Source organism: Peromyscus leucopus, chromosome 18, assembly GCF_004664715.2.
Source record: "Peromyscus leucopus breed LL Stock chromosome 18, UCI_PerLeu_2.1, whole genome shotgun sequence".
Taxonomy (NCBI): Eukaryota; Metazoa; Chordata; class Mammalia; order Rodentia; family Cricetidae; genus Peromyscus; species Peromyscus leucopus.
In genome coordinates this window covers 16,048,331-16,070,871 of record NC_051078.1, presented here as the reverse complement: position 1 = coordinate 16,070,871, position 22,541 = coordinate 16,048,331, and the positions used below count along the sequence as shown (strand labels likewise).

At 37.5% G+C, this 22,541-nt stretch overlaps 1 protein-coding gene across 2 annotated transcripts in view; it reads right to left on the bottom strand.

The window, feature by feature from the left end:
* The window catches only part of Trhde (thyrotropin releasing hormone degrading enzyme), a 402,871-nt gene that overhangs the window by 5,240 nt on the left and 375,090 nt on the right, over positions 1-22,541 (bottom strand). For both annotated transcript variants that reach the window (XM_028877977.2, XM_028877978.2), the window contains 3 exons: positions 9,441-9,608; positions 8,770-8,910; positions 6,240-6,321 (listed from right to left, as the gene is read on the bottom strand). In XM_028877977.2, coding sequence (XP_028733810.1) covers positions 6,240-6,321; positions 8,770-8,910; positions 9,441-9,608 — 391 coding nt within the window. The remainder of the gene's footprint in view (positions 1-6,239; positions 6,322-8,769; positions 8,911-9,440; positions 9,609-22,541) is intronic.

The window sequence follows — 22,541 nt, the reverse complement described above, 5'->3', positions numbered from 1 at the left end:
CAACTACATCTATAAAATTGCGAAGAACAAATTTAATTAATAAAACCACATTTTTGTTAATAGGTAACTGTAGAGATTGGAGGAATCCTGTGTAAAAGTGTATTTTGACAAGGGCACAGACCCCAAGATGAATTGGTCCATAGTAAATTGGCAAAGCCATTATCCATATGGTCCTGGATCAAGAGGAATGGCAAAGCTTTTTTGGGGAGTTGGAGTGTGAGTGTTTATGAAAGATTAATTAGTGTGTACAAAGAATAGGGACTATGGCATTCTCCTCCTGGATGTTTACAGCCTGAGACTGCTTATATGTAGAGACCATCTATTGATACCAAGTAACCCCTTCCCTGTGCTGTACCTAATAAACCAGCTGAGATTCCAATTTGTGGTGGAAGTGGTAGGTAGCATAAGAAAACCCCTCCTGATCTCAGCTTCCCTGTATCTATCATTCCATATATATATCATTACCTTGCTGTCCATAGCTAGAGTTCTAGGACCCAAGCCACACAGAACACAGCAGATAATAAAATAATCTATTTAATTTATCTATTAAAAATAGGTTGGTACTTTGCTTCAAAGACCAGTTCTAATTACAAGGCACGTTCAACATAGCAAAGAGCCTCAGAAACTGAGGTTCACTTTTTTCTTTAAATAGAGAAAATTGTTAGTCATGTTCTCCTTTTTTTTTTTCTTTTTTGGTTTTTCGAGACAGGGTCTCTCTGTGTAGCTTTGCGCCTTTCCTGGAACTCACTTGGTAGCCCAGGCCGGCCTCGAACTCACAGAGATCCGCCTGCCTCTGCCTCCCGAGTGCTGGGATTAAAGGCATGCACCACCACCGCTGCCCGGCTATTAGTCATGTTCTAAAAATACACAGTATAGGATTTAAAACTATCTTCAGTGTCAAAAGATTACCAAAGTAACTGGACTTTAGAACAAAGAAGTTGTGTGACAAAAACTGGGTGATTAATGTCATTACAGCCAACCAAATAGATTTAGAAAGGATAAGGAAAAAAATATTGTCCCATTTAGTCAGAGAATTTGAAGTTAAAACTTTTAAGAGCCAGGTGGTGGTGGCACACACCTTTAATCCCAGAACTCAGGAGGCAGAGGCAGGTGGATCTCGAGGCCAGCGTTCAAGGTCAGCCTGGATTACAAAGCCAGTTCCAGGATAGACTCCAACCCATCTCAAAAACAACAACAATAAAAAAATTTTTTTAGAGCTTTGTCATAATTATTACTGACAGACGGTCTTATTTAGGGAGTTCATATACCCTGAGAAGACTCAAGTAATTTTCTTCAAGATTAAACATCAGCAGCTTTACTTTGTGTTCGTGTGCCTTAAGAAACTGGCAACCAACCAACAATCACAGTGCTAACAGACAAACGTGAAAAATCAACTCGCAGCAAGGAGACATTATGTAGTGTAATTACTGTGGGGTGTGATTCATCACAAGGAAGGTGCCACATGGAGGCTCTGCCAGGAGGGAGATAGAGGACCTCAAGATGAGATCTGGGCAGGAAAGACTGAGGTATGGAGGTGTTGAAAACGCAGTTCATTCTACATCTCCAAATTAACTTGGATTGTAGTTCATGGACAGCTTGGTTTGTTTACGATGGTGTCATTTGATTACTTGACACTGATGAACTTTCGAAAAGTTTAGCGATTGACAATGTTGGCAACAGAAAAGCCTATCACAGAACTGCACACTTTGACATGACATCAAAGTCACTGTATGTTAAAGCAAGTATAAGCTATCTAATGCATAACTGAGAATTATTTTATTGTCATAAAAGCAATGTAATGTTTGACTAAAATTATAGATATTAAGAAAAAGAGGAATAATATGCTTATACCCACAAATACACGCACACAAATTATTTGGATTACATTCTCATTCACATATTTATGTTCAGATAGATTCTATGACCATTTGCAACAAATAATGTGTTTTATTCCATTTTGAATTGTGTGATTTATTATAGACTATATCATAATATACTAAATTAATATTACATGTCAATGAAAATTACACTCATTCTCCTCAAAACGTGTTCTCCATTATCATTTTGTTTCTAGGCATTCATTGAACATTCCAGATAATGATCAATGGTCCTTTGACAACTTTCCCTTACACGAAGATGCTCAGGTCTCTTCATGAAACAAGCTGAACACTTGAAGAACACTAAACCACAAGCTTGAACATGATTGGATACAAAGTCAGATTATCTTGTAAGAGAACTCTATAGACAATGTAACTAGTGGATCTCTAGAGTTTCATTCTCAAATTATGATTGAAGTGCACGAAATACTTCCCTTGTGAGCTCTGTGATCCTGAGGTGACTCAGACGTTGGATGGGGAGCTTAGGCATGAGAGCATATTTGACACACGCTCGGCAGTTGCCATAAATTGATCTTGTGGCCTGTATTCCTAAGCACTGCTTATGGAGAATGTGAGTTCTGAGCCATCTCCCAGGTCCCTGAGGGGCCTGCAATGTCTGGCTGAGCTTGCTTGTCTGTGCAGGCTCAGCATAGACAAAGGCACTTAGCATCCCTTCTGCTGACTTCACAGGCTCTTTTCTGCCACCATTAGGTTTTATCTTAATTGGGGTTTCAGATAGTTATCTGTCATGCTTTTATTCTGGATAAGTGTAGACACTTTCATAAACTAAAATTTAGTAAAATGTCAGTGTTGTTCATGCCTTCTGATTTTTCTTAGCACAATTTCTAGGTGAGTTTATTAATCTAGCTCTTAAATTGTGTTTAACATTGAAAACCATTTTGTTTTAGGGTATCCTCGACTCTGGCATCATAAAGTACTTTAAGAGAGAATTGCAAAGCATAATAGAATCTTGATAATCATAGAACTAAATAGAAGAAGCTATTGGTCTATTATGAGGTAAAAGACTTCCCTATTAAAGTTGTAAATGGAGTCTCTGTGATGGAGAGGATGCATATTCATTTATAACAGGGCTGTGTGTTATGTTCACAAAGGAACCAAGGACACTGGCAAAGTGTTCAATGGACATTTGTTGGAAAATTGCAAAGGTCTCTGAGGCTCTATGAGGTTATGTTTCTGCTAATGCAAAAATTAAGGAAAGAATGAATTGCTTCATGAAGGAATATCAGTCAAATTGCTAGTTCCACGTAATTAAGAAGAAACTCCAGTCTCAGGTACTAGAACAGTTTGAGGGAAGAGCCCATAAAACAGAATTTATCTACTTAATAGTCATTAAAATATTGAAGCTGATAAATTATTTTTTTCAGGGACTGGAGAGATGGCTCAGCTATGGAGAGCATATTGCTTTTGTAGTGAACCCCAGATAGGTTCTCGTCACCATCCTCTGTCAGCTGAAACATCTTGTAACTCCAATTTAAGGAGCTCCAAAAGCCTAGTCTGGCCTCTTGGGTGCACCTGCACTCGCACCACGTTCCCACATACAGACATACACAAATTGTGTAATTAAAAATTAAAAACAATGTCATAATTCACAAAGGTGCTGATCTCCTTCAGATCTACAGGCTTAGCAATAAAAATTAGCAATAACCTCAAAGGGAAGACATCAATCTTCCTTAACACTTTCTGCTTAAGGAAGGAGTGAGTGACAACAGCAATTAAATCCTAGCCCACCCGAAAAATACCATTCCCTACACCTGCAGAAAATTGCTAGGTAGGGAAAGTCTGGAAAGGCTTCCGGCAGAACAGCCAAACTGGACAGTGAGAGCAAGCAAGTCCACAATGAAGTGACTCATCACTCATTCCACCGAGATTCTGCATTGTTCATTTATCCTATTCGAAGAGGATGGACTAAAATCCACACTTTAGTTCCATTTTTTTGAAATCGCAACTTTCATGATGGGGTAGATCAGGACGTTAAAAATGGCAATGAAACAAAGAATAAAAATGAAGTAAGTGTAATGCATAAAGCAAGAAGGTTTGCATGTGATGAATTCAACTAAATCTCAATCTAAAACATGATTTTTGTGACATTTGTATTATCAAAACAGGGAATATAAGAATGGTAGATATTGGTCTGAAGACCACATGAGAAAAGGAAGAAACAAAGTGCTAAAGAGGCCCACAGAAATTCACAAAGATACCCCCACAAAAGACTGCTGGCAATGGCCGAGAGACAGCCGGGACTGACCTACTCTGATGATGGTATGGCCAAACACCCTAATAGTTGTGCCAGAAACCCCATCCAAAGACTGAGGAATCTGGATGCAGACATCCACAGCTAGGCCCCAGTGGAGCGCTGGAAGTCTAATTATCAAGAAAGAGGAAGGTTTATATGAGCGAGAATTGTTGAAACCAAGGTTGGATAAAGCACAGGGACAAATAGCCAAACGAATGGAAACACATGAACTATGAACCAAAGGCTGAGGGGCCCCCAACTGGATCAGGCCCTCTGAATAGGTGAGACAGTTGATTGGCTTGATCTGTTTGGGAGGCATCTAGGCAGTGGTACCAGGTCCTGGGCTCATTGCATGAGTTGGCTGTTTGAAACCTGGGATTTATACAGGGACGATTGGCTCAATCTGGGAGGAGGGGACTGGAACTGCCTGGACTGAGTCTATTAGGTCGATCTCAGTCCTTGGGGGTGGCCTTGATCTGGAGGTGGTGGGAATGGGGGTGGGCTGGGGGAAGGGGAGGGGGCAGGAAGGGGGAGAATAAGGGAATCTGTGGCTGTTATGTAGAACTGAATACTATTGTAAAATAAAAGAAAAAATAAATAAATACATAAATACATAAAAAAAAAGAATGGTAGATATTGAAAAGAGGGATACAGGTGAAAGGGAGCCAAGAGATGAAAAGGAAATAGGATGACCAGGGTAAAGGAGGAGAAAAAAAAAGGACTTCTGAGCTCACTTCAATATTTGTGGGGGTTGTGGCTAACTCAATACTTTATTTCTTGATTATTGAATATTAAATCATGATATTAAAAACACTCAGCTTAAAGGTAAAAATAATGAAAGCAATTATAATTTGCACATGCCTTCTGTTTCCTACGGGTACATAAAAGTTCTCTCCATTTAGCTCCGTTCATTTAAAAAAGTAACAAAAATATTCCGGGATTTCAAAGCTAAATCTTCCAAGGTTGAGAACCACATAGCAGGGAAAAAGACTGACATTCGAATTACTAGAATGCGAGCTTTAGCTCAGGAGAGTACTCTTTGTGACAGATCCTAAGTTAGTAAAAGGAGGTGCTCTCAGGAAACTGAGCAATATTAGATGTGACAGAGGTGCCGGGTCCAATGCTTCTAAAGGAATCCTGCTCAATGGGATCATCTGTGGGTCACAGCTTCCAGCTGTCTGTGAGAACTAATGAAACTCGGAATTTCTGTGCTAAATATTAGCTGTATACTGTGGAAGCAGAAGAGGAAAAGGGAGCATCAATGATTATAATCAAATGAAAGAATCTTTATTTTGTTATTGTTTTCCTGTGTGATTGATAGCCCCCATTTTATATCCCTCTCTAGTACTGAGAGGAGTTAATAGAGGGAAGGAGACACATAAATGGCTTACCCATTGAGAGATATAGTAAGAAATTGATAAGATAGATATTCCAGAACCTGGACACAAGTTCATTAAAAACTCAAGCTTATTTTCATTAATAAAATTAATTTGTAATGGAGCCAAGCAATTTATCTTAGGCAAACTATTGCTTTCAATGTGTGTTACCAGTAGTGATATTCCTTCCTACAATATGAATGCATTCTATTTATAGACTGGATAGCTGTTAGCAGGCTACTGTGTCTGCATAAGCACTCAGACTTTTACTGTGTACCTCAGCACGAAGCACAGTCCCTTCTGGACATGTAGTCATTGGCATAGTTGTTATGAATGGTTTATGAACTGAGTTCACAGAATCATTTGAGAAGCAGTGTTTGGATCTAAGATCTCTGGAATTCCCCAGCTATGGAATTCATTACATTTGAACACTGTCCACAGCCCTCACCATTGTTCATAGTCATTCAATGTTTAATATGCTAGAGATCTTTTTGCAGGTAATTGTGTGTGTGTGTGTGTGTGTGTGTGTGTGTGTGTGTGTGTGTATACCCATGCATACACATGCATGCATGTGTTTATGTGCATGTGTGCATGTGGGTGTCTGAATACATGTGTGTATAGGGAGCATGCACAGCGGCCAAAAGGAACTTGTAGAAGCTAATACAAAGAAGTAGTGGAACTACATTTATAATTTCATGTGTTTATTTAAAAAGATTGTAAGAAGATTTTTACCTCTTTAAGTTCGCCTTCTGTATTAAGAAATTCTGTAACTCCACTGATAAGTTTGGAATTCATAAATAATGCTTCCCCATACCTAAAAATATAAGAGAAAACAGTCTTAATGTCTATGTAGGTCATAATTTAAGAAATCTGGCTAGAAGGATTTTTGTAGCATTTCCCAAGAGTTGCATTTGCCAAGGCCATCAGTGATCACCAGATCTCAGGGAAGTACTGACCACTCTTCTCAGGAGGGAGGGAGGCAAAAGAGCATTTATTGCCATGAGGTTCTATCAGGTCCACCTGGCCTGCTGCACAATGTTTCAGAGACCTCCGAATGTCAATGGGTCTGTGAAAATCCAGGCCTCTAGAATTAGATTCAAGTATTGTTGTTCTATTTGCAAGCCAAGACCCCAGAAAGAGGCATTTTTTAATGCTCTAGTATATAGTAACCGAGATCATTATAAGGATGATCTTACAAGAAATGAATAAGAGCAAGACCAGTTCAGTCATAACCAGTATGTCACACAGATTCTGTGGTTGTACTAGATCTTGGAATTCTAATTAAGTTTCTGAAATCAAGGCAATTCACACACACACACATATACACACACACACACACACACACACACACACACACACATACAAATCATAAAAGAGCATCTGTTGCTCTTATTATTAAATTATCTAGTTATCTAAATAATTAGTTATTAAAATATCTAGTTATGTATTATAATATATAATTCTTACACTATGAACACCATTTCTTGACTTATGGTCCCTGGACAATGTATATCTGTGAATAGAAACCTCTCACTTTGTTGATTTGCCTCTACTTTGTTGAGGCCATCTATCACAGCTTTCATGTTTTTAGAACCAAAAATAACAAACAATAAGACTGAGCTTTTAGAGGCAAAGGCCCCATCATTATTACTAGATGCTTTCTTTTGCTTCCCCAACTGGCAGGCTCTTCAGTACTTTAGCTGCTGAAGGACTTAGTTTTATCATGTAAAAGAGGGGATCAAATAGGAGGATGACCATGATGAGGAAAAGACATTTTAGTCAAAGCAAATAGATGGGCACTTGATAGGGTTAGTTTTCAGGTATAATCCTGTGGGGGACCTCACAGGAGTGGTTCTATTTCACGTTAACATCAGATGAAAGGTGTGAGTTAAGAGAAATGTTTCTGGGAGAAATAGAAGCCATGAGAGCACATGATATCTAAAACCAGAAGGACCCTGTAAAGTGAGAATATAATATCCCAGACAGCCCTTCCCATGAGTCCCAATGTTCAAGAATCGAAAGGAAAATAGCAGCTGATAAAAGCACTCCTCCTGGTGAAGGTAAACACTACTATATTTGTAGACTGAAATCTCAGTCTTTCTACCTTATGAATCGTGGTCATAGGTTCTCAGGGACAAAATGAACATGCTGAGAAACAGAGTAAGAAGAAACAAATAATATGTGGATGGATTCCACTGAGCTCTGGTTTATAAAGCCAACGTAAGGTTGGTGTATGTGTTTGAAATCCTTTAAACTAAAACGTTCATACGTATTAGTTTCACCTTACTGCCTGTTACATGACTCACTATAAATACAATGGCAATGCAAGCTCTAATCTTCCTATCATTCTAAGACATGAACTGAAAGTTCAAAAAATGTCAATATGTGGTATAGGTATACCAGCTGCTTCTAGAAATAAAGTAGCTCTAGACAGAAACGTGTGTAACTGTAACAACACATTTCTGATGAACTTGTTATGCAAAGATAACTGATAAAAAAGAGTGAAAAAACACACAATAGTTTTTACATCAGCTTTCAAGAGACCAAATGTTAGGTCTGCTTACTATCTGGGAAAAATTCATGGTGAAGAATTACATGCAGCATTTACTTGCTCCATAATAGATTTAATTTTAAAATACCATAGAGATTATCAGAGACATAAATTAGCATTTATTATAATATATTTAAATGCATAATGAAATATTTTCTAAAATTGAAGCTGGAGAATTCTCACCACGAAACAAGATATCCTGGGAATTAATTCTACTGCAGCTGGAATAATACAATGATCCAAGTGATTAATGAGTTTTCTCTGTGTCACTATTTTTCTGAGGTGTTTTATGGTATTTACATTTAAAGAGAATTTAAAACAATTCTACAAGAGTAAATTTCCTTGTTGGAATAGCATTTATATGTAATTTATGTTTTTTTCTATAATATATACAGATATACAAGTTTTATGAAAGGATTTCAACTTTATGCAGTTTGATGAATTTCCAAACAAAGTTGCCCTGCTGAGCAATTCTTACTCTCTCCATGCTTTCCCATTAATCAAGGTTATCAATCTTTATTAAATGAAGAATGTTAGAGAAGTGTTAAAACAATCATGAATTTCATGGAATGGCAACAGCCATCTTTGCTGAATATTATGAAGTCTAATTTTAATATTTGGTTCATAGCCCTAACAAAAACCTTGGGTATCCATCCCTCAAATACTGGTTTTCCTTTATTCATTCAGGCATGAATACATTATAATCTCTACCTGGTATTTAGTATTTTCCATTTGTCTCTGAAAAACTTCCAGGCAAGATCTCGGCCATGTGGATTTCTGGCTACATGGATTATGACATCAATTGCATCTTGATCCAACACCACCTCAGAATTCAGAGACAGGTTTAGAAGCCTATAAAGATAAAATTGTGGGTAAACTTAAACACTTTATAATCATAAATTTTTTTAAAAATCACAATTTATTCATATTCTTCAAAAAATACTTGAGTTAAAACTTTCCCAATGAATAATTACTGAACAATTTCTGTTTAAAAAATGCAGATAAAATTTGTGGCACTTTCACAAAATACATTAATTAAACTCTAAGAATATCTATGGGATGGAAAAAAATCACAAATCATATATGTTGTCATAACTCCAACTCAAATTCTTCACACTAAACATTTCCTTTTACAGTGAAATATTTTCTCAAATACATATAAAACTTTATAAAATAATTAGTTATAAACAATGCTGTCTTTCAAGTCAAGTTGATTTAGTCATCTTACCATGTAGGATTCCTCCTCTTTATAAAAAATATGTTTCATAGGACCAAATTTTACAGTACCATATATTCAAGGAAATAAAATCAACTCTGGAGCACTCTAATTATAGATGGTAACGTTCATTGCAAAAATAACTTGGGATATTTAATGGACTCACCTATTTAATAAATTCCTGTCATCACTGCAAGTTAGAGCCTCCAGTAATATCTTTTTCTCTGAAACTGCAGTAGTAGAGTGGAATTTCATCCAGATAAACTCCCAGACATCCTCATCCAGCAATGACACTCCTGTGCAGTAGACGATGTCTCTAACATTGAGTGGTATTCTAAGGAAGCAACCCATGGTGGTTTTCTATTAATCAAAAGCTTTGTAGTTTTGAAAATAAAGACAAATTTTGCTTTCCTACAGCCAACTACTTAAAAAATGATTTACCAATTACATTTCTCCTAAAACAGTGTAATACTACATTGCACTGATATGCAAATATATTGGTGACTAGAAAATAAAATAATGTCTTTTATTCCAAGGAAGTTTTGAATTTCATTTTTGTTTATGCTCATAAAATTATCATTAAACAAACTAACAACAAAGCCTGGTTAAAGCATCAAAAACATAAAGTCCTTTCTATTTTCAAAGGCATTAACTGAATTGCTATCTAAAAATTTGCTTTCATAAGGTATACACTCAGAAAATGACAACAAAGGTAGTAGATGGTGAATTTATTTGGATAAAAGTCAACCACTTCATTTTAAATTCTTTTTGAAAAACAATCTATTTTAAAAATGTAATGTGTATGTGTGAGAGTCTGAGTGTATGTAACTGAATCAGGTTTGTGCCAGAGCCTGGAGAGATCAGAAGAGGGCATCAGGTCCCCTGGAACTGGAATTACAGGTTGTCAGACCCTTGAGCTGGTTTCTTGGAATTGAACCCAATCCAAGTCTTCTAAAAGAACAGAAAGTACTTTTAACTGCTGAGCCATTGATCCAGCACTAAGGGACTTTCCTGTGGCCAGTAGACAGGATGGAACTCATGACCTTGGTGTTATTAGCTCCACATTCTAAACAACTGAGCTAACTGGCCATTTTTACATTTTTATATTATTATATAGAAGTAATTTCTTCAAACATTACAAATATAGAATCATAAATTTAATGATAAACAATAAAACATAACTAGTAAAGACCTTTCCACTATGTTTATGTGGTTATTATAAAACAATAGTAAACTATTACTTGGACTCCAAAATAAAAAGTCAGAGTGAGAAAAATTAGCATGAATTTAGTTATGCCTGGCAATTCATGAATTATAAATTTGCAAGGCAATTTCTCACAGTGGTGTTCTATGATACACCACATTCCCTCGCTCTTTAAAATATTTGTCTGAAGAAATATTTGAAGACTTTTCACAAGTTGGAAAGTGTATATCTCTTTTTGTAATATTCATTAGTTTATTAGTTACATTTCCCATTAATAATTTGAATGTGACCACACAGATTGTCCTCTCCGAGTCACAGGAAGAAACAATGCTTTTTAAAGATTCAGAACTTCTATTGTTAAACACTATTATGGATAAACCGGTATGGGAAAGCAGAGGAAAGTCTGAGTGTCTACAAGTGTGGGGATGGGAGTCATTTCCAGCAGTTAAGAAGGACTGCTCACAAGAGATAAACCCTTTCCTGTAGTGGGTAGCCATTCCAGCTTGGATCTGGAAGTTCCAACCCCCATTGAGACTCTGGCAACTGTCACACCTATGAGGCAGGGCCAGGGGAGGTGCCTGGAGACCAGAGATCTGGATGGGCGAGTGCTCTCTCTGTGCGGGGACCCTGAATGGGGGAGGTGGACCTAGCAGAGCTCCAGACAACACCGCTGGATTGTGATACACTTTCCCCAGACCCTGTGACCTACCTTTCCCTTTTTGTAAGTTACCCACTAAATAAATCTTCCTTTAACCAAGTGGGGTAGCCTTAATAATTTCACCAATATCTGGTGCTCACGTGGGGCAAATTCCAAAGGCCTGGGTGGCTCCCACCCTCTCCTCCCTGGCTGTCGGGTACCTAAACCCGCCTGCAAAGTTCCATATAACCAGGGAACGCCTACACGGTTCCATTCCCATAAAAGGGAGTAGCTAGTCTGGTCTCAATTCCCTAGCTTAGCCCTGAGACCAGCGAAAGAGACACTCCCCTGCTCCCTGACTTGCTCCCTGCCTGCTGGCTCCGGTTTTCACCATCTCTGACTCCAGCCAAGATCGCCAGCAGGCCCTGTTTTGGAGCTGTACCAATGTCACCTGCTGGCTGAAAAGTGCTACTACACACCCCAAAACCACGAAAGGTAAGCATATTGTTTCAAGTAAAGGTACTTGATAATTTTACACCTTAAAATTGACTAACAAATTTTGAGTAATTCTTGTAATATGGCCAACAACATTACCTCACAAGAATTTAAAAACCTAAAAGCCTGTATGATGAATGACATCTTCCTGGAAATATACGACATTCCTAAGGCATATCTGACCTGTACCATTTTGGCATTCATCATAATAATTCACACAGTGTTCAAACACTGGTTTAAGAACAAAGATGAGTCATTATTGGGACTGAAACAGGCTTTATAAGATAGCAATGAAGGCTTACAGAAAAAGATTCTCTCTCTGGAATCTTCTAACCAGGATTTACAGGCTTTCAAAGATAGCAATGAAGGCTTACAGAAAAAGATTCTTTCTGTAGAATCTGCTAATCAAGATTTACAAAACAGGCTTGTGCCCAAAATTGATTTTATTGATAATAAATATGAATATTTAATGGATAGAACAATAACTCTCCAGAGTGAAGTTGTGGCTACTCAGACAGTATATAAGGAAGAAAGATTATCATTAATTGATAAGATAAGGTCCATGGAATCATGTGTTTCTGAGGAACATAAAAACTTCTATGATTCCATGAGAAATCTGGAGTCCCTTGCAAGAGAGGAGGTTCACTCCCTAGAGTGAACATTTGCAAGCCCTAGAAGAAACTCTCAGTAAACATGACAAGGGAACTAATAAGCAGAAGGTCAAGATCATAGAGGTTGTAACATCTCCAAATGGCTCTCATACAATGGCTTATCCTGTTATCATCCATGGAAGCCAGCAGATGACACACACCCTGAGCCATATATGACATATACATTACAACCAATTGCAACAAGAGACTTTAAAAATATAAAGGAAGCAATAGTTACATGCCACATACATAAAACAGATGTTAAGTTCGTGGTCTACCTTGCATAGAATCATTCCAGATGACTGGCATCAGTTAATTTCAGCCGTTCTAGAATAAAGCTAGCAGTTACAGTGGAAAAGCTGGTTGAGAGAAGAGGCAAAAATTTAGAACAACAAGGTAAAATCAGAGGTTTTGTGATCTCCCAAGATCAAATACTTGGTGAGGGATGTTTCGCTGACAGGAATGTACAAGCCACTTATGATGAGCATACAATATCCCTATGCCGTACAGCAGCTCTAAATGCTTGGGAAAAAATTCCAGAACCTGGAAAACCAACTGAGGTATACACAAAGATATTTCAGGGACCACAAGAACCCTTCACTAATTTTTTACAAAGACTGAACACAGCTATAACAAGAGCTGTGTCAGATAAAGAATTAAGAAAAGTATTAACTGAATCCTTGGCGTTCGACAATGCTAATGCTGAATGCAGAAGAATACTTACACCATTAAAGATCAGATCAGCTCCTTTGGAAGAATGGATTCAATATACTAATGGTGTTCAGTCTCTTAACTACAGTAATGAGGCTTGGATAGGAGAGACAAATCCCAGAGGTGAAAGAAGGCCCCATAGTACCAAATATTTTAAATGTGGTACACCAGGTCATATAAGTAAAAAACTGTACATGGGGTCCTCCTAGAAGTAATACTCCTTCTAGGAATAGCCTAAACAGGAGACGCCAACCACCTCCTGGATTATGTAGAAGATGTGGCAAAGGCCGACATTGGACCAGTGAGTGCAGATCAAAAATAGATATACAAGGCAACCCTTTACTAGTGGGAAAGGCCTCAGGGGGCCTCTTGCAGGCCCCCAAATCAAACATAGTATAAACATTCCCAGCCACTGTGGAAGAAATTCCTCTCCGGGACAACTGAATAAACCAATGCCTAATGTAAAAAACAATACTGCAAGGGATGATAAGACAGCTTTGATAGATGGATCACAGTTTACAAAGAACACCATAAAACAATTATTTTGGCAGACTTTCATAAATGAACAAAGACCAAAGCTTAGAATGCGAATTAATGGCCTAGTTCTGGAGGGCCTGGTAGACACAGGTGCAGATGTGAGTATAATTACACCAAAATCATGGCATCTGAATTGGCCTCTTCAAGAGGTAGATGTCCAACTTTTAGGGATTGGCACCCTATGTCAGATAAAACAGAGTTTAATATGTGTTGAATGCACAGGGCCAGAAGGACAGAGAGGAAGGCTGAAGCCATATGTAGCAAATGTAGCAGTAAATCTTTGGGGCTGAGATCTGTTACAACAGTGGAATACCCAGATTAAAATTCCTACACTTTCAGAAAAGGAATACAGACCAATGCATGTTTCTAGGAATAATATCATGACATGCTATAACAATCAGTCACCAACCATTCAGGCTGTTCACAAACAGAGCACGGCTGTTGTTGAACTCTCAGAAGTACCAACTGCCTTACCTTTAAAATGGCTAACTAATAAACCTGTCTGGGTTGGACAATGGCCTTTGACAAAAGAGAGGCTACAAGCTTTAGAACAGCTGGTTCAAGAGCAGTTAAATGCTCAACACATTGAAGAATCTACCAGCCCTTGGAATTCTCCTGTATTTGTTATTTTAAAAAATCTGGTAATTGGAGAACGCTGACATATCTGAGAGCTATTAATAAAGTAATTCAGCCAATGGGCTCTCTACAGACTGGGATGCCCTTGCCCTCTCTGCTACCCAAAGAATGGCCTATAATAGTTATTGACTTAAAAGACTGTTTCTTTACCATACCCTTACAAGAAAATGATAGAGAAAAATTTGCGTTCACAATACCTAATTATAATAATTCTCAGCCAGTCAAGAGATATCAATGGGAGGTCCTCCTCAGGAAATGTTAAACAGCCCTACTTTGTGCCAATACTTTGTGCAGAAACCATTAGAGATAATTCGTGTAAAGTTTCCACAATCCATAATTTATCACTATATGAATGATATCCTATTAGCTGATCCAAAGTTAGATACATTAGAAAGCATGTTAGAAGAAGTAAAAAAAAAAAAGTTTTGCCTCGCTGGGGACTGCAAATTGCTCCTGAAAAAATACAAAGAGGAGATTCTATTAATTACTTAGGATATAAAATAGAGCTACAAAAATTAGACCCCAAAAGGTACAACTAAGGAGAGATAGATTGAAGACTCTTAATGATTTTCAAAAGTTATTAGGAAGCATTTCCAACTTACTGGGTATCATGGGAATACCCAAAGATGGACTATAACATTTGGCTAATACTCTAGAAGGGGACAAAGAATTAAATAGTCCAAGAGAATTATCAGCTGAAGCTGAAAAGGAATTGGCTCTAGTAGAAAAGACAATTCGAGAAGCACATGTGGATCGTGTGGATCCAGAACTTAAATGCATTCTTGTCATATTCCCCTCCAGACATTCCCCAATAGGTATTTTGATGCAGAGGGAAGATATTATATTGGAATGGGTATTCCTACCATGTAAACCAAATAAGAAATTAAAGACTTATATAGAAAAGATCTCTGATTTGATTCAAAAGGGTAAATTAAGACTTCGCCAGTTGACAGGAATGGACCCAGTAGAAATTGTAGTACCGTTAACTAATGAGGAAATTTCATCACTATGGAAAGATAATGAATACTGGCAGAGAGCCTGCAGTAACTTTTTGGGAGTGATTAACAACCACTATCCCAAAAGCAAGAGAATAGAATTCATAAAGAAGACTGAATGGGTCCTTCCTCACATTGTATGACAAAAGCCAATTTCTGGAGTCCTCACATTCTGTCCTGATGCAAATAAATCAGGGGAAGCAGGATATAAATCAGGAGACTTAAGTAAAGTGGTACAAATTCCATACAGCTCTGTACAAAAGGAAGAACTGTATGCCATTCTTATGGTACTGATGGACTTCACAGAACCCCTCAATATAGTCACTGACTCTCAATATGCAGAGAGAGTTGTTTTACATATTGAAACTGCTGAATTTATTCCTGATAATACAGAATTAACTTCATTATTCATACAATTGCAGGAAATCATCAGAAAAAGGGAACATCCTATATATATAACACATATCAGATCCCATACAGGTCTGCCAGGACCTCTAGCACAAGGTAATGATGAGATTGATCAGTTACTAATAGGTAATGTGCTAGAAGCCTCAGAATGTCATAAGAAATACCATGTAAATAGCAAAGGTTTGAAGAAGGATTTCTCCATCACTTGGCAACAGGCTAAGGATATTGTCAAAAAATGTCCTACTTGTTCCATCTATAACCAAACTCCATTACCTGCAGGGAGCAATCAAAAAGGTATACAAAGAAATGAAATTTGGCAGATGGATGTGTTTCATTTTGCAGAATTTAGAAGATTAAAGTATGTACATCATACCATTGACACCTATTCAGGATTTCAATGGGCAACTCCTATGAGTTCTGAAAAGGCTGATTCTGTGATTACACACCTATTAGAAGCTATGAACATCATGGGAATACCTGTACAAATTAAGACAGCCAATGCCCCAGCATATGTCTCCAATAAAATGAGACAATTCTTTGCTCATTACAATATAAAGCATGTTACAAGTATACCACACAATCCCACAGGCCAAGCAGTCATAGAAAGATCTAATCGAAATTTAAAGGATATGCTAAATAAACAGCAACAGGTAACAATGACTCCTAGAAATAGACTGCATAGTGCTTTATTAACCTTGAATTTTCTCAATGCTGATGAGAAACGAACAACAGCTGTGGAGAGACATTGGATGACAGTCAAAACTCCTGAGATAAACCAACCAGTTTATTTCAAGGATGTTCTGACCTCAGAATGGAAACCTGGATATGTTCTATTTTGGGGAAGGGGTTTTGCCTTTGTTTCTATAGGAGAAGAAAAGCTATGGATACCAATAAAATTAATAAAAATTTGATTCAAACAGGAAAAACCCCTTGATGAAGAGAAGTAAAAGATCATCCACCAATGTGACAACACTACAAGTTGTAAGAAAAAATTAACAATCAAAGGGTGGGGTAGGGTTCTGTTTTTGTCTTTCCAGGATAGTGGAAATACCCATCTTCCAAAAATCATAAGGCCTTGGATATCCGGATGTTTACAGCAGAATGAAAGAATCTATTGTTACCAATCTACACACAGTAAAATCTCACTGTCTAACATCTATCTCTCTACCAATCTAGAAAAGTTGTGGTTCCAGTTCAATTATAAGCCAAGCTGACTTTGGAGATGGAATTGGCTCACTCCTTCTCTAAACCCAAGCATATTGCTAAAAGAAAAGTTTGAGAGATTATTCAGTCCCATATCAGAAGAGCCCTCTGGTGTGGGACAGAAGGAAACCAATAAAAAGGGACCATTGTCTTCTAAATTCTAATTCTCTCCATGCTTACTCTTGATTTCTCAGAATCCTTTCTTACATGTTATGTCCTCTTTAAATCCAAATCTCCCATTTTTGATAACAAATAAGTTTTTTCCAATAGCAATCTAAGAAGTCTCCAGAAGGAAGATAGGGCCCCAACAACAACAACTCTACCTAATCCAGAATGATGCCATGGTAATGATCATCATACTACACTTCTTGCCAGAATTTCAGACAATCTTACCCATTACTCTAAAGCTTGCTGAAGAACCTACAGTTATTCTAACTGAGATTTAACTATCTGAGCTTTCTCACAGTACCCAACAGAGATAACATCACCCCCTAAACGGCAGGAAGCAATTCTAAAAAAACGATGACCCTTCTCCCTTAGGTTTCATAATTCTCAGGGTTATGGATGATGGTTATAGGGTTGGGGGTGGAAGAAAATATTAGACTCAGTATTCTAAAAAAAAGGATTGGGGGAGAAGAAATGGAATGGATAGGTATAAGATATGATGGTAGATTATTGTATATACTAGTAAACAAATTTAATAAAACAGCAACTTTAGATAATTTGCACTGTAAATTGTACTGTTATGGATTCTTATATGTTGATACAAATGTAAACTATTTTTATATTCCTGTTTAAGATAATTTGTATATTGATACAAATACAGAACTATATTTGTTATAATATACATATATTTCTACTCTTATTTGAAATATTTTTATATTGATACAAATGTAAATTTATATCTATCATACTTTATGTATGTTCTACTTCTGTTTAGGATATTCTGTATATTGATATATATTTAAGATTATTGTCATATTGCATATCACACTATATATTCCTACCTCTGTTATAAATATCTTGTGTATTGTCACAATTTTGAAGTCATTGTTCTTCACCATGCATTTGCTTATAGACTGTTTACCTTGTTTATGTGAAGCCTTAGTCCTTAGGTTATTTCAGTAGATAAGACTTATAGATTTATAGTCACCTATGCCTGTTATCTCTATAGTTACGTTAGTTGGGTTATTCAGATTTACAGATACATAGGTCAGATGGACAGGTAATCTTCAAACACTTCATAGACCTAGAGAATATGGCATTTAAATAACTTAGAATTCTGTTGACATGAGACATAATTGCTCCTGGCTGCACCAATTTGATCCCAAGAGAATGTTGGACTTCTAAGACATTTCCATTTGGAAGTTTGTCTTTTGGGCACAAAATGGCCTACTGGGCAAAGAACTGCCCTTGCCTTGACAGCTGACTGTACTAATGCAATGCTGTCCTTTCTGGACAAGCAGGACATAAGGAAAGCAACCACTGTACTCTGCCAAGACAGGGTAAGATGGTTTCTCAGAATTCCTGTTTCTGAAAATGGTCTGTCAGATACTCTAGGCCTGTAGCCAATTTGAATGCACCATCAATGCTGAGAAACATTAGGTGACTGTCCAGGCTGCCAGCTGTCTTGGTCTACTCGTGCAAGATTCCCGAAAGTTGCTTGCATCCATCTACCATTTCTCAGGTACCATTATGTTCCTTCTCAGGTCTTTGATGGGATTGAAGACTAGCAGTTATAGTTACAACTTAGTATATATAATATCTTAGATAGAACATATTAAGTATTAGATTCAACTTCTTTAGGATAGGATACCTTTTAGAATGACCTTTATAACATGCCATTTACCTATGCTCTATATTTCTTTGGATTTTAGTATGTGTTTCTTGCTTGATATTGTTTGCATTGGTTGTAGTTCCATCTTATCTAGGTCATTATCCCTCATTATTCCTGGACAATATTTGATAACCATTATTTTGTATATAGTCTTGTGTTAGTTTAGAACCTTCTTATTTAGACAAAAAGGGGGATATGTAGTGGGTAGCCATTCCAGCTTGGATCAGGAAGTTCCAATCCCCATTGAGACTCTGGCAACTGTCACACCTATGAGGCAGGGCCAGGGGAGGTGCCTGGAGACCAGAGATCTGGATGGGCGAGTGCTCTCTCTGTACTGGAACCCTGAACGGTGGAGTTGGACCAAGCAGAGCTCCAGAGAACACTGGTGGATTGTGATACACCTTCCCCAGACCCTGTGACGTACCTTTCCCTTTTTGTAAGTTACCCACTAAATAAATCTTCCTTTTAACTAAGTGGAGTGGCCTTAATAATTTCACCAATACTTTCCCTTGGCAGAGTTAGCAGGCAAGCATCTGTTCATTTTCTTTTAAAGGGTGAGAAGAGTGGAGGAGAGAGGTAGAATCCACATCAGTAGAGGACTTCACAGCTTATCTTTGTTTTCTAGCTAAGCCTGGATATCAAATAGAAATGGTCAGCAGGAGTCCTCTCCTCTCAAGAGTGGGTGACACAGATTTCTTCCTTTATGTTTATGACCAGCTTGCCACAATGCATACTTAAATTCACTAAGGAGAGTACTATTACTATTTTATAGAGAAAGTACTCATTCTGAATAGGTATTATTTAAGATCAGTCAGATGTCTTCAATAAATCAGCACTTATATATCAGGATGGGTCTTCTCTCCAAGTACTATGAGATGTAGAGGCCAACACTGCAATACTGCATGACTTTGGCAAGAAATTGATTCAGAACTTTGCAAGTAAATACTCTCCACCACACACAAAAAAAACCCCTATCATTTCTCCTGAAATCACTAACTCATCAATCAATATTAGATATGTTAGTAAAAGCTTACTTTCCAAGAGAAATTAAGCTATTGACGGATCAAAGAGATGAGAATAGAGCCCAGTATGTTAGGATTCTCATGGCTACATGACCAGCATCCATACAAAACATTTCATGTTTAAAAGTATAGAAACTAAAGAAAAGAAACAAAATTAAACTGTAGATGGCAAGCTATATTCCCTAGAAATTTCATGAATATTATACTACAGCCACTAGCTAAAGTTGTTGCATTTATCATCTAGAGGTGACTTCTGGCTATACCAGTTAAAATGTATAAGACACACACACAAATGCACACATAGTTTTACCATGAGAACATCTTGTACATTCTAAAGAGTCATCAGAGGCCAAAAATAGCATGTTGAGGAATGCCATGTTCTGAGTTATTCTTTTTGTAGTCTGTGTCTGAATTATTTTTGTCAGTATCTAATGTCTGCATGACATCTGTGTCTCCAGCTACTTTTTATAGCAGAAGGGACTCTGGGCTGAGAAGGGATATTTTCCATTATAAAAACACAGTTACTTATACACTCTGTGTATGTGTGTCTGTTCTACCTTTTCAGTCTAGAGACAAGTGAGGCCAATGGTTGTGATGTATCTCTGTATAAATTTCTTGGGATTCATTGTATTCTGCATTCTTGGACTCCATGATCCTGCATGCTAGTTTTCATTCCACGGATTAAGGAAGTATCAGGCTCTGTATCTTTCTGACAACTTTCTGGTCCTTTCCCTCTGTCTTTTCCCACCTAGACTTGTACAGTGTTCATGTTGGTCTGCTTGACCATATCCTAAAAGTCCCTTCATATTTCTTCACTCCTTCCCATCCCTCTAAGTTTTCTCCTCTATGATAATTACCTCTAGTGATCTGATTTTGATTTGCTGATGCTTATGATTGTTTCCATCTGCTGGTAAAGCCTTCAAGTGAATTTTAGTTCAGCTGTTCATTTCCATGCCCTGTTGGTACTTTCAAGTATTTTCATCTTTATTGAAATTCGTAGCTTTACTTTCATTTTCTCTTAGCTTGAGTGAGCACACTTACAACAGTGATTTTGCACTAACAAGTAAACAATCAAGTCTATTTCATTAAGAGGAGTTTCTAGATTTCTCTGCTTATTTCTTTACTTTCTAGCTATTTATGTGGATTTCTGTACATTACTCTTCTTTGCACAAGTTCCTAAAGATGCTTCATACAAGAGAAGAACCATACAAACCAGCCTGGCTAGAAATTCTGGAAGGCCTCTACCACACAGCTTCTTCTCAGAAAAGCAGCAGACAGCTGCGGCTTTCGTCTGTTTACTCTGTGCTGAGCTAGGAGAGAAATGGCAATGTCTAACAGTTCAATCCACTGTCTCCATTCTTTGTTAGGTGTCTAGATCACATTAGATGCATCAGAAGTCCATTTCTGGACAGCCTGATGCTCTCTTTGGAGACAGACTCAGAGAAACTGGGGCATTGTGTGCACAGGTTAATGCTTCTTCCAGAAGGAAGCTAACAGTTGGAATCCCCACCCACCTTGGGTCTGTATTGAGCAGCAGGGGAGGTAGTCTGTACTTTCTAGTCCAAAGCAGGCTCTGAACTCTGTTGGTGGTTAACCTTTGTTAGATCTGTCAGAACTCTTAAGACTGGTGAAGAAGATCATGCCAAGATCAGTGCATCTTTTAAGAGAACACCATTGTGAAGCCCTGAGCCTAACCACACAGAAATTTCTATGCCAGTATGACCAACATGTAATTCTCTGAGAGTTTAGCTGGACATGGATGTCATCTCTAATATCTTTTTGAATTTTATCTTTTAAGCAGTGTTTACTATGTCATCTTTCAGAAATACTCGGTGGTGGCAAGATTGGGTTTCTAACAATAAACATTACAATTACTAGCACTGTCATGATACTCAGTAAACACAACCTTTGAGTGTCTGAAAAGGACACAATTTAGCAGTAATCTAAAGATCTACCATATAGCAAAATAATCAGAAGAAACCTTGAAACAAAAATCCAGCAATAAAAGTTTGGAAATGATGATAGATGTGATGAAGAAATATAACTTTGAAATCAAAGCCACATAGAAGAACAAAAGGTTCTATGTAGAAATCTGCAGCTGTAAATCATGGTAAATGCTGCATAATATGGATGTGCTTTGGGTCTGCTTTCACTCCAGTCACAGGCTGTCTGTCCTGTTGTACATAGTACACATATCAAACTTGATGAGGGGGAAAGTGAAACACGCATATGTTTGAATAGATAATCTGAAGCTTGAAAAAATAATCTTCAGTCTTGGGAACAAACTCCCCAAGTCTTGGGAAAGAAATGGCTCAATTAGCAGATACCAGGAGGTATAATTTCATATTTCTCCTCCAAAAGTAAAGAGGCGGAGCTGATTAGCCCAAGAATGCTGATTTTTTTTCTAGCAACTCTCCCCACTTCATCAGTTTCTCACTTCCTTCGCCATTCACGAGATAAAAATCAACGTATAGTTCACCAGATCATTCTTACTCATTACTGAAAATAAGAACTGGATATGCCAGGGGCCCTCAGTTCCCAGTGACTTCCATTGTTAATGAAACCTCCCTTTGTTCCTAAATTTGTAAAGATGTTCTAATAACATTTTCACAAAATGATTGCTCTGGGGACAGTTTAAGATCTCTTTGTATAAACCAAAGTCATTAGGAATAAATGAAAAGGCTCATTTGTTTGTAAAGCATTATCTAAGAGACCGCAGAACCCATAGTTATGAATGGTACAAATGAGTCCTGGGAGACACTGGATATCAAGATTACAGGGATGGGGGCCCCTTTCTAGTGAACATGAAAATTGTTTATGGAAATGTGAATATCCCCACAGTCATTTCTTTTTAACTGCTGCCTCAGAAGTAAATCTTTTAATGGGATTTTATCTGCTGGGAAGAACAATGTGTTTGATTTTTTTGAGGGGC